This window comes from Thalia democratica, chromosome 5, assembly GCF_965202585.1.
Source record: "Thalia democratica chromosome 5, ktThaDemo2.hap1.1, whole genome shotgun sequence".
NCBI classification, from domain to species: Eukaryota; Metazoa; Chordata; class Thaliacea; order Salpida; family Salpidae; genus Thalia; species Thalia democratica.
The window spans coordinates 14,382,017-14,395,118 of record NC_139169.1 but is presented as its reverse complement, the minus strand read 5'-3'; the positions used below and the strand labels follow the sequence as shown (position 1 = coordinate 14,395,118).

The 13,102-nt window shown below is 24.2% G+C and overlaps 1 protein-coding gene across 1 annotated transcript; it reads left to right on the top strand.

Annotated features, from left to right (window-relative positions):
• Positions 1-6,398: 6,398 nt before the first annotated feature.
• On the top strand, positions 6,399-12,077 carry LOC145836265 (solute carrier family 2, facilitated glucose transporter member 8-like). Its single transcript, XM_082944084.1, has 8 exons — positions 6,399-6,481; positions 6,945-7,110; positions 7,774-7,878; positions 8,290-8,379; positions 8,587-8,686; positions 9,440-9,600; positions 10,193-10,378; positions 11,967-12,077. The coding sequence occupies exons 1-8, from the start codon at positions 6,399-6,401 to the stop codon at positions 12,075-12,077; spliced, it is 1,002 nt and encodes a 333-aa protein (XP_082800210.1).
• The last annotated feature ends 1,025 nt before the right edge of the window (positions 12,078-13,102 follow it).

The window sequence follows — 13,102 nt, the reverse complement described above, 5'->3', positions numbered from 1 at the left end:
TTATTTTACCTAGACATAACAAACTTTTGAACTTAGCGTTTTATTGTGGTAACGTTTGTTAAACACCAACTCAGTTTCTTGGTTTCACTTGACTAAATCATCAAACAATAAACTTTAGCAATTTTCTTCATAGTATTTATGTGTGCTTAAGCATATCTTGTTTGCACAAATCATAGAAGAAATTCAAGTTTTCTGTAGTAAGAGACAACAAGTTCACATGATTGTTAAGTTGTGAGGTTTTTTTGCAATAAATTATATCGCATTTGTTTAATTTTTGAGCGATTGCTAATAAGAAAGTGTCAGTTTTGTACGTAGTTTTCTATTGTAAAACAAATTTGCTTTTCCGGTTGTATAATTAAATATACGCATTTCAAGATAGTTCAATATGTTAAATTTGATTTAGTTTTATAAGCAAGTAAATCACTTTTTGTAAGGTGCGTTTATAAGTTAGTTTTAGTTATAAATCTAAAGCAAATTATTGTTCACCATACTATACTATACTTTGAAAAATTAAAAACATATACATTATACATGTTTATTAAATATAAAACTTTTTTTTTGTTTTAGAGTTTAATTTTTGACTGTAACTTTTTATTATTTATTATTCATCTTAACTAGCTCATTATAGTTTTGATTAAATTGGGTATGCAACTCGATGACTCGTGTATCCAATTCCTTGAAACAAAAAAGTTTGAACAATTTTTCGTTTTTGTTCAATAAGTCACTATTTATATTCATAATATCGCATAGTTATTAATATTACTTCGTTAAAAGTTTATATTGTGTCTATATTTAATATTGAATTGCAGAAAAAGTTGTTTTTATGTCTTTGAATACTTCTGTTTTTTATTATTAACACTCTCAAAGCAAATGTTTATAATAAAATTGGATTTGTTTAAATTTTTTCAATAAATATAATGAATTAAGTTTTCTAGTTTTTAATGTTCTGTAATTTTTTCAACAGGTTTACTTTACTCATTTATAAATGAAACAATGAATTAAAGCAGACATTTGTGTTTAATTTTTTATACTAAATGTATAAAAAAAAAGAACAAAGTAAATGCTTTGTTAAAAAAGATTTAACACATTAACAAACTGAAGATTCATAAAATAAAAATTATAATTTATTACAAAACTTATATTTACTCAGTTTCACTGAAAAACGGATTTTTAAACTGTGATTCAGTAGATAAAAATATATTATAGAACAAACTATACTAAAATTGATAAAAAATTTAGTTGAAGTTTTGTGAATTTAAATATTAAATGGCCAATCGGGTCATTGTACACAAATAAAAGTATATAAATGAAGTTTAAAATTTATGAAACTTTTTTAAATCAAACATTTTGAAAATTCCTTCTGCGGTAAAACTCAGTAACTGTAAACTTTGTAATATAATATTGTTATATATTGTTTAAAACTTTGTAATGCAAAGTTTACAAACATCTTTACTTATCTAATAGAAAAGCTTATTTGTAAAAATTTATAAAGAATAACTCTTAGTCCATTTCACCTTTTAGTATATTTTTTAAGTTTAAATGATATAGCCTGGCTTTCAATAAACACCAACCGTATATACGTTAAAAAAATTATATCTTAGGGTTTTTAAGTAACTAGATGATCTTCAGTTGTAAAAATAAACGAAAAGAAAGTTAGTTTATTTGCTCATATAATATATGTAATTCTAGAAAAATTTCTATACCAATTAATTTAGAACGTGTAACAGATAAAAGTTATGCAAAATAACTTTAATAACTTTTGAACCGTTATTAGCAACTATTTTCTTGTCTAATAATTTCTGAAAAAATTATTTGTTGTTTAACTACCTTCTTTAATTAATTTTTATAATACATTTTAGACTTTTAAATTTCTTATGCAAGCTACAAACGTAAATTGTGGTTAATCATATTTTTGTTAATTATGTCTAAAGGTGGCTTTGAACTTATAACGTAATAAATGTAATTAAACTTATCTTGATTGATTTATAAGAAACGTGATTTTTCTACGTTAACTGTCCATTGTAAAGACAAATGAATTTTCCTGTTGGATTTTACTTTCTCTATTTCGTTAATTCAGTTTTGCTTTATAAGTTTTTTTTTTTAGTATTTACGATCATGACGTTTAAGTATGAAGTTATTGTTGAGATTTTTTTCTTTTAATTTTTAAACGTTCTACTAAAAAAAAATTAACATTTATTTACTATTTCACTGTTTTAAGTATGTGTGAAATAAGCACAGTGGCATATTAGAATAATGTGTTATATTTCTGTTTTATTACGAAAAAAACCTATACATTTTTCAAGTTATAATAAAAACATTTAAGTTACATCTCAAATAGTTTTGTACTGCTTACTAGTTTGTTAGTATTCTTTGAAATCTTAACTACTTTCTATGCTACTTTCAATAACTTATTTTGTATAAAAAACTTTAATACCTATTAGCTATCATTTTTATATAAGTTTAAAAATAAATGTAAACTTATTAAAAGGCGTTAAACAAAATAATTAAATTCGTTAAACTGATAATAACTATCATTAGGAAAAAATATTTAATTTTATCACTAGTGGCGGTTAATACAGATCATATTTTCAGTATTAAGCTAAATTAATTTTGAATAAATTTGCTTACTAAAATAAAAAAAAATAATTATGATTCGTTATATGTGAAAATAAAATCTGTTAGGAACTAAGTTATTTTTAAAGGAACTTTGATTGTACTAATTTACAAAAAACTTTACTTGTTTAGAAGTTATATAAATAAATGGTTAATAATACTTTTAAATTTATAATACAAAGTACAAACAAATGCTTTATATTTAAAGTCTTAGTTTGAAACGATAACTTTCAAGTAAGTTATAAACGTTTTAAAATATATAATTACTTTTAACTTAAAAACGCACTAAGGTACTTGAGTAGAAACGTATTAAAAAAAGAACATTTAAAATTTTGATTTTTATTTGTAAACCTTAAATTTTTAAGTCTGTATAAAACGAACTTTGATCTTTAAACTTTACAAAAATAAAAAACTTTTTTTATTATTTAACTCAATATAGGGATCGACAAATGCGTCAAATAAAAGGTAAAATAAATATCTGCGAGCGTAAAATAGCGTAAAATAAAGACTCGTGTTTATTAAAAACGAAATGCAGTAAAGGTTAAATTGCGGCCCGCAAGTATGTAAGTTTATGACAACTCACACTAAAAGTTTTGAGGACTAAAATTATATTTTTATATTATATATTAAGTTTAAGAGAATAAAAAATGTCATAAGTTTAATTTAAAATATTTAAAAAGTATTTTGACGTTGTTAAAATACTACAGCTGCAGCTAAAAATAAGTTATCTTCATAATTTTTAATTAAAACAACAAACTAAACAACAAAAAAATTTTATTATATACAACAATAATTCCAATCACTTAAAGCAAATCATCTTTTTCAACTAACTAAAAATAATTCTTAAAAGAAGACTTCTTTATCATAACAAATTGACTTATTTGCAATTTACATATAGCTAAATATATGATAAAACTCTTTAACAAACAACAAACAAACAAAAAATATTTTAGCCTAAACATCGCATTAAAAAAATTAAACTACTTCTAAATATGTTGTTTAGTTATTAGTTTAATTACATCCATCAGCTTAAAGCAAATTCAACTTTAAATCATTATACAGCTTTACTAATATTTTTAAAAGAAATGATATCTCAAAATAATTTTAACACAAAAAATAAAATTATATGCTAAGACCCATACCTATTATAAAACTCGTTCCTGTAGATAGATAAAACATTCATGACTACATTCAAAAGACTTTTTTAAATACAAACCGAAAATAACAAATAACGCCAAAAATATTCAAAAAAACGGAAAATTATTTTACAGTTTTAAGTCGAAAATCAAAGGTGTTTAAGTAAATTGTTGAATTGTATTTAGAGTTTTAAAGATATAATTTAAATCTTGAATATTAACTGAAAAATTGAAATTCGATTTTAAAACTATAATAAAAAATAAACAAAGTTATTGATTAATCATATTTAGGATGGAGAAAGTATTAAGACGAAGAGTCTTTGATGGAAAAAATAGTTCTTGGCAGGCTGGAGCATTAAGATTTTATTAAATAAACAAAATTATTAAAATCGTTTCTAAAAATACTATTTCTGTTAGTATTTTTTTAATATCTTATGTAAGTTTCAAATTTTCTGTTGTATTAAAATTTTTTAGACTTTATTTTTCTATCTTGAACTAAGTTTTGTAAATTTAAAATTTAGTTTTGCGAGCTAAATTAAAAATGCTCACAAATTGCAGTTTTACCTTTGCGGGCCGGATTCTACTTAAACTTTTTAAACATGTCGGGCATTAATACTGTTTTTTTTTATCTCGTCTTTCACAACTTTCATTCAAATCGAAAAAAGTTGAATCAATTATGTTTTGGTTATTTGAAAATAAATTTTGTTCTAAAACATGGCTTTAAAAAAAAAAATCTAGATAGTAAAGGATTTTAGAAATAATAGTTAATAACTCAAGTTTTTTTTTTACTAATTATAGAGTAGAAGTTGTGAAAAAACAACACTTATAACTTAAAAGTAAATAAAACCAAAATATCAAAACTTTTATTTCTTTAAAAGATAAAAGTTAATTGATTTGTATATATCTCTCATGTTTATAATTAAAATTTTTTAGTCTAAATTCTAAAAATAGTCAATATGTACTTCAAGTTTTAATATTTTGTACTTTTTACAAAAATATTCGGTTATTTTTTTGTTAATACTAGCTAGTTTTGTGTAATTTGCCTTTGCTATAATAGATTGCATTTTAAAACTGCTTTAGCGTAGGGGATTTTATTTTAATAGTTGTTTTGAAGAGCTCTTGATCAATTGTAATGGCAACTAAACAAACTTAAATTATAAATATTATTAAAACCCAGTGTAACTAATTAAAAAAAAAAAAAAAACAATACACTAACATGTATTTACAGTAGTGATATATCTAGTGTATTTGCAGTATTGAAGATATCTAAGGAAATCAAAAACTAACATGTGAGTAAAGTAGGTTTGAATAAGAATCTAGTTTCTTGGCAAATCTCAGTTTACAAATATTATTGTTATGGGTATTTTGATTAATTGAAGAGAAAAAAAAAATAATACACAGATTTACTGTGACAGTTTTGTTCAAGTTATATCGAATACACACAAATTGAGTTTTATAAATTGTAATCAATAGTATTTTTGTAGGTTAATTAAAAAATATACAATAAGAAAATTTATTTAACACAATAATCTTAATCTTTACCAAGTTGGCCATTAAAACTTTTAAAATTTAAGCAAAAAAAAAAGATCTAGAATTTAATATTTAACAGAAACCTAGGGTTTTGTATACTTTTACATAAAAAAATAATAAAATTTATATTAAATGCAAAATATCTGTTATATGCAATAGTTTTTTTATGACATTTAATAATAAACAATGAACTTTACTACATGACCAACAACAACAGCATCCGAGACAACCTACAACCGCAGGCATAGTTGCAAGAAACTGCTGATTTGATCTTGACCAAGCAGGCCTAAGTGCACATAACATTTAGAATTTTATTTATTAAAAAAACCTCTTCAAGTAAATTAATCTCTTAAATCAACCTCTTCAAGTAAATTAAATAAAAATATCAAGTAAAATAAATAAAAAATAAATTAAAGTAAAATAAAATATTTTATCTTACATTTAAAAGTTTCAATTTTTTGTCACCAAAACTAATTTTAAATAAAATATTTTATTAAATAAGCTCTTTACATTTTAGAAAATTGAGCAATCTTTTTTAGTTAAGACAAGTTTTTTAAGTTAACTAAGTTTGTTAAAAACTTGGTCTTTATTAGTTTAAAAGAATTTTTTGATTTCAAATTTGTAAAAAATTATGATGATTTAAGACAGTTTGAGGTCATTCTGGGCAGTTGTTGATTTAAACCAATGGCAACTCTAGAGTTTTTAAGTTTTGTTTTATATTTCAAGTTTTTCTGGAAATAAGAGTGATTAATAATCTACTACTTTTTAGTAGCAAGTTACTCCAGTTTAAAAAAAAAACTCAAATTTGTTTTAAAATATATTATAGTTTTGGTTTTTGTTCTTAGCTCAGTTTGAAAATGTTTTAATTCTAAGCTTTATCTATTTACTGTTAATTCTTTTATTTTTCATAATATTTTTTATTTTAAGTTAAATGTTTTTTCCTTTAAATAAGAGTGTTACAATTGTAATTTGTTATTACTCCTGTTTAAAAAAACTACAACTTGTTTAGAAATACAGTTTTAATTTTAGCTTATATAAGATTAACATTTGTGTTGTTAGAATATATAATAAATATTACTATTCAAATTTTCAACAGCATTTATTTTTTAATTATCAAATATGTCTGATTCCGAAGGGGAATCAAGAGCTTTGATGCATCCAGATAAGGAAGAAAAAACCCAATTACCACAAGGAAAAGTTGTGTTAGTTTTGTTAAGCAAGGTATTAATTGTTTTAAGTCTAAAATTACCCTATAACTTATACAGCATCTAAACATAGAACAACATAAAGGTTATATACTGCCTTTTTCAAAACTATGTCATACAACTTAAGAAATTAAACAATTGTAAATAAGTCAAAACTTACAATTTATCTTAAAATAAAAAGTTTTTTTTTTGAAGTGTTCATTTAACGTTGTTGTTTTGACCATAATTTAAGCTGAAAAGTATGAAGAAGTTTTTAAAGTTATTTAAAATAGTAATCTAATAGACTTTTTTTGTTTACTTTTACTTTAGTATGAAGTATTCATGTTATATGTTACGTTCATAAAAAATGTTATATATTCAATACTGAATTACACCTAAAAACTTTATACTAGCTCAAAAACAGTAAATTTCAATCTGTATTTTACCTAATTAATGCATTTTGGTGTTTTAATATTCACAGGATAAAAGGCAGTAAGAACTTGTACTTATCTGCATCTGCTGCTTTTGTTGGTGCCATCAATGTTGGGTTGGCATTAGGGTTTTCATCACCTCTTATTAAATCAATGCAAGATGACACTTCTTCTTCTAAGATTGACATCACCGATAATGATGAAACTTGGATTGGGGTTTGTTTTTGATAACTTATGTATTATTTATTGCTTATAAGATTTTATGTGAATATGATTGATTTTAACATGTAAACCTTGGTATCATACTTTTTAGAAGTTACTTTAGTTTTTATTAAACCACAAAAATATTACTGTATTACTTTTCTGTTTAGCAGCTTTTATTGTAATGGAAAGGGGGTCCACCTTGTTTTCATTTTTTACTATACTCAAATTACTCATACAAAATAGAAGTTTAAACATTTTTTAATCAGAAAACAACTTTTTTGTTTCTTTGTCTAAATTTTTTGTTTTGAAATACTTTGATAACTCCTAGTTATAATTTATATTGAACTGTTTAAGATTTTGCATAAAAATTTAAAGTATTTAGGTCAAAAAGCAAACAAGGAGATATATTTTGGGAGTTTTAAAATTTTAAAGAAAATTGATGATTATAAAATAGCAGTCTATTTGTTTGTAATGTAATTTTATTTTATAATAATTTTTTTTTCTGTTCTATAAAAAGTTTTTATAGTTTTAACTTTAATTTTATTATATTAGCCAATATTATTATTTGAGTAAATTGTTAGACCTCCCTATAATATTAATAGCCTTGATTATTACCTTTTTCAGTTTAAATGTTATATATTGGTATATCAGTATTAGAAAATATAAATTCAACAGTCCTTGGTAACACCGGGAGCTATGCTAGGTGGGATTATTGCGGGTGATCTCATGTTCAGATTTGGAAGAAAATTTTGCGAACTCTTCTCAGCCATACCTTACCTTGTTGGATTATTAGTATGTTGTGTTTGTTTTTTATTTCTTGTTATGTTATTGAGCTATCTTGAATTTGCTTTAATACAAGTTATAATAAACTACCAACTTCAATAAGATAACTGAAGATTATTTTTCAGTCTGTTGCTTAGATAACAAAATAATAAATTAAAAATTTTTAGCTGCAAATAAATCTACATACGCTTTTAAAAAATATTATTTAGTGAAGTAAACAAAAATAGTATGAAAAGTGTTGCAAAAAACGCTGATGTAACTTTTATTTTTACAGTAAAAAACAGTAAATAATTATTTTCACAATTGACAGCATAATTCAGCAACTTATTTCTTTCACAGTATAAACATATAAAGCTTTAGTTAGATTTACTTTAATAATGGTATACAACTTTATGTGTTTATTTACAGCTGATTGCATATTCAAGTAATGTTTATATGATTTATGCAGGTCGGTTCATACAAGGCGTGGCTACTGGTGTAACTTCATTAGTTGGGCCTGTTAGTTTGCTATTTTATCAACAATTAGTTTGTTTTCTTTAAATCTATCTTATTTGTAAATGAGTTAGAACAGTTTTTTAAGTAATTAATTTAATAAGGTATTTTTAACCAAATGTTGTTAAAACTTATTGCTAATTTATTTTTAAAAAAATGCAGTTTATGTGAATTTATTTTGTGTATATTTGAGCAAATATTTCATTATACCAGGTATATTTAGCTGAGATAGCCCCACCCCAACTAAGAGGTTTAATAGGAAGTTGTAACCAGCTGGGAATTGTTTTTGGAATTTTTCTATCTTATCTGATTGGTTTGTTGATCTAATTATGTACACATTTAAAAAGTAAAAAACCACACAAGTATCTTTGTTCACTAAAATAACATTTATAAATTTTTAAATACCAAAATAGATTGAAATATATTCCAATAAAGTATTAAGAAAATAAAAGTCATGTACTTATTAAAAACTAATTATTTTTTAAAGTTACTCTCATTACTTAGTTGGACATGTAAGGTGATAAATAAATGTAGACAATGTTGAGCTACTAAAGCGGTTGAAAAAATATATTCAAATTATTTCCATCATTTTAAGTAGTACACTATTATGTACTTTAAAAATCACTTTTAATTAAAAACTTGCTTTAAAGCAGGGGTGGTCAATGTTCGGTCTACCATAAGAAATTGTGCATACTTTTTATCTTGAAGTCAACTTATGGAATAAAAAAAGAGCTCTTTTATAAAGGAAACTAATAATTTTGAGTACCTAGTGACTGCTCCTCTGCAAGCTCACTTTTAAGTGCTTTGTTATAGTGCAGCATTCCAAAAATATTCTGCCTGTAATTTTTTTTTTCTGACAAATTAGGTCCACACAATATTTTATTGTAAGTTTTGCTGACCAACATGAAAATTTGCCTACCCTACTTCAAAGTATCCAAACACTGATACAGAGTTTCTAGCTTATTTCATACGCCTAAAAGCTAAGTAGAACTTTAGTGGGCTAAATACATTCATAAGCCATCCATTAGTAGGTTAAGCAAATAAGTTTATTTGTTTTATTTTACAGGTGGAGCACTTTATTGGAGATGGTTCGCAATAGCATGTTCTGTGTTTGCATTCTTACAATCATTATTGTTTTTCTGTGTTAAGGAGTCACCTCAGTATTTGTACTTCAAAAATCAACAGTTAGAAGCAGTACAAGCACTACATTGGTTGAGAGAAGAAGAAGTAAGTTTTTGTTATACATAATATAAATATTTTTTTTTATGTTGATGCAAGCACTTATATTATTTCTAATCACTGAATTCTAAACAATGGGGGATATTAAACTGGTTTTGTTTTTTTTATAAACATATCACAACTCTTTATATGAATAAAGTTTTTATCAAATAAAAAATATTGAATTAAAGCTTGATAATTTGTTTATGATTGAAAACATAAAAGCATTCTAACATAATATTTCTAATATAAGGGTTTTTTTTTACTTAAGATAAACAACTATTAAACACAAGTTTATATATATGTAAGTATAATGATCTGAAACATAGAAGTTAGTTTTTTGAATATTGTTAATTTGTATACTCTGTCCTGTTACATAAACAATTTTTTTTAGTTCCTATCAATACATTTTTTTGCCTGCAGTCAAAAAACAATTTATATGCCTTCCCTACCACATTATTGTTGAAAATCAGTTTAAATAAAAAAAAACTATTAAAATAACAAATACCTAAAATCTAACTATTATTGTGTTTTTTAATAGTCAAACAAGCAGTGTATTAATGACCAACAAGTTAAGTAATATGGTAATAAACTTGTGTAGGCAGACTGCTCCCGAGAAATCAGAGAATTGGAAGATCAGATGAGATCTTCTTCGGATACGGATGAATGCACCTGGAAAGAACTGTTAATGAAGCGTCAGTACAGATACCCTCTAATATTGTCATTACTCTTTGTGCAGTTTTCTGGTATCAACGCCATCACATTCTACTTGGACAACATTTTCAAGGTATTGAGTGTTTAATGTGTGGCTTTGCTAGAAAATGACAAGTATTTTTCTCTTAAGAAATAAAAATAATTTATTTATTCAAGAAGCTTCTGCAATCTCAGAGTTTTAACACACTCAGACTACTCAGAATAACTTAGGCTAATAAAAAATAAAATAAAGGCTTGTAATATAAGAAAAACTTAGGTTGATTGTAATTTTTTCAACATATTCAGGCTATTTTTTTGATTTCGGATATTTTGCTTTAAAACTGTGTTTTTCAGGGTTGCAACAAGGTCAGAAAAGTCAGGAAAAACTAAAAAAAATGATAAAGGCAGGAAAAAATGCGGGTTTATGAAAAAAAGTAAGAAAACTTGACAAAATTTAAAATACTTCAGATTTTTTTAGTTCATATTTACAAAATTCCTCATTTTCCAAAGCCTTTAAATGGTAAAAAATAATTAAAAATCCTTTAAAGTCAGACTAAAATTGCAAAAATTTCCTATAAATTTACAAAATTACTTAATTTCCAATGCCTTCATATGGAAAATATTGATAAAATGAGTGCAAAAAGAAAACAAATAAAGCCCACAAACTGTAGCTAGATTTGGAGAAAAGATTCTCCTTGACAAGTGTAGGGGAAGCAGATGAGAACGACTTAAATAAAATGAGGGAAATGTTTTTAACTGCCAAGAAAATTAAACGGTATGCAGACCAGATGAAGGAAACCATATCTTCATTAAATGAAGAGGTTGAAGTGCTAATAAAGAAACGGAGAAAATAAATTTTAGTACACATAGTAAAAAAAGAACTGTGTTTGATAAAGTTCATTATTGTTTTAAAGTTTTAGTTGTAAAAGTTCATTATTGTTTAAGGTTTTAATTTTAAAAGTTCCTTATATGTCTTTTCGTTTTTTAGATACATTTATTTTAGGAAATGCTAAAATAATTTTTCTTTTTTCAGACAAGTTGTGTATATTAGTTAGAAAATACAAGTATTTTGCTGATAGAGCTGTTTATTGCAAATACATCAATCATACACAGATGGTTCAATAGATGTAATGTAAGTTAGATGATTGAATTCAGCATAAAAAACTGTTTTTTTAACCTGTTTAAAAATAAGATTGAAAACTTTATATAGTTTCAAAAGTTTGATTATGTATTTAATAATAAGTTTAAATTGAGAGTTTAATTTACAAAAGTCAGAAAAATTTTAGTAAAAAGTCAGGAAAAGTCAGAAAATTTTTCTCAGCTTGATCTCTGGCAACCCTGGTTGTTATGAAATCTTTTCGTATTATATTAGTATCTTTAGGTATTTGGTGAACAGGCCTTTTTTTTCTCTTTTTTGGTCTTTTTTACAATTTTCTTGTAAACTCAGTCCAATTTTAGCTAGCTTGATGTAACAAGACTAATTTTGGTCACTCAAAATGAGTTTTTTCTCTAATAGCCGCAACTCTGAATACTAATTTAGTACTTACATGATAAGTTTAGTTATTTAACACTGTTTTGAAAGTTTTTATAGGAGGCAGGATTTACTACTGACTCTTTACATACGTACCCACAAATTATTGAAAATAAACTATTTTAAATTACAATAAATTTATTTTTTATAGGAAGCCGGGTTTACTACCGATTCACAATTACATATGGCCTCATTACTAGTCAGTGGAATTCAAATTGTTGCAACGTTCATATCTTGCCTCATTGTTGATAAACTGGGTTAGTATTATTACTGTTTTTAATTGATACCAAAAGTTACCAAAAAAAACTCGAAAAAAAAATCATTTGGTAGTAGCTGAGTTTGAAATAACACTTTTTTTAATAGAAAAACGTTAGCAAGTGTCTTATATTACATCAAGTTTAGTTATTTTAGCTCTTATAACACTATTTATTTTAGAAGTTTATTTAAATTAAGCTTTTAATATGTAATGGTTTTTGGCTTGAGCTCAAAATACATTTTTTTTTTCAATTTTCATTCTATCTTTAAAAAACCTAAACCATAAAAATTTCAAGCGTTTTTTTTTAAATACTTAAGTTTATGAATATTTTAAGCTTATAAAAAAATACAGTGTTGTATAGATTTATATAATATTCACCATAAAGCTGGCATTTATTAATGACTTTTATGCAAATTAAAATAAAGTTTTAATTTTTTTTTTACATTCACTTGGTTTTATTTATTTATTTTAAGTTAAATGGTTTTGTAAATTTTCTTATAAAATTTTTTGCTATATTTAGTATTTAGTATTCGTTTTTGTTGTTACGATTATAAACTTGATTGCGTAGTTAGTTCACTTTCAAGTTTAAATGACATGATATGTTGTAATTTTGTAGTTTTTCTTTTTCTACTTCTAATATGATTTTAGATGTTCTCACTTTTAAATATAAGCTTTCAAAACATAATGTTTTTCGTGATCAAAGTATTATTGCTATAAAACCAATCTCAGCATGAAAGATGTTTAAAAAACAAAATATTTTACTGAGTATGATCAATTATTCTGCATTTAATGCAAGTTTTAACATAAATTTTTTAATTTTGTTCAAAAAGTTACCAAGCAGTTTTGGTATATTTTTTTTTATTGAAGTGTTTTACGTTTATAAAAATAAAAGCTTAGTCATTGTTCAAAAGCTTTTTTATCAAATATAATTGAACAAAAAGACTTAGTAAATTTTTTAATGGTACTAGCATAAAGTAAATCTTGTGGCTAAGTTAATAATTGTTTTATAATTCTTGCAAATTTCATATGTG

Excerpts from the sequence above, each read along its gene's own strand:
- LOC145836265 (XM_082944084.1), top strand. The coding sequence starts at position 6,399 with ATGTCTGATTCCGAAGGGGAATCAAGAGCTTTGATGCATCCAGATAAG. Across the intron at positions 8,380-8,586 it reads TAACTTCATTAGTTGGGCCT|GTATATTTAGCTGAGATAGC; the intron begins GTTAGTTTGCTA and ends TCATTATACCAG. Across the intron at positions 8,687-9,439 it reads TTTTCTATCTTATCTGATTG|GTGGAGCACTTTATTGGAGA; the intron begins GTTTGTTGATCT and ends TTTATTTTACAG.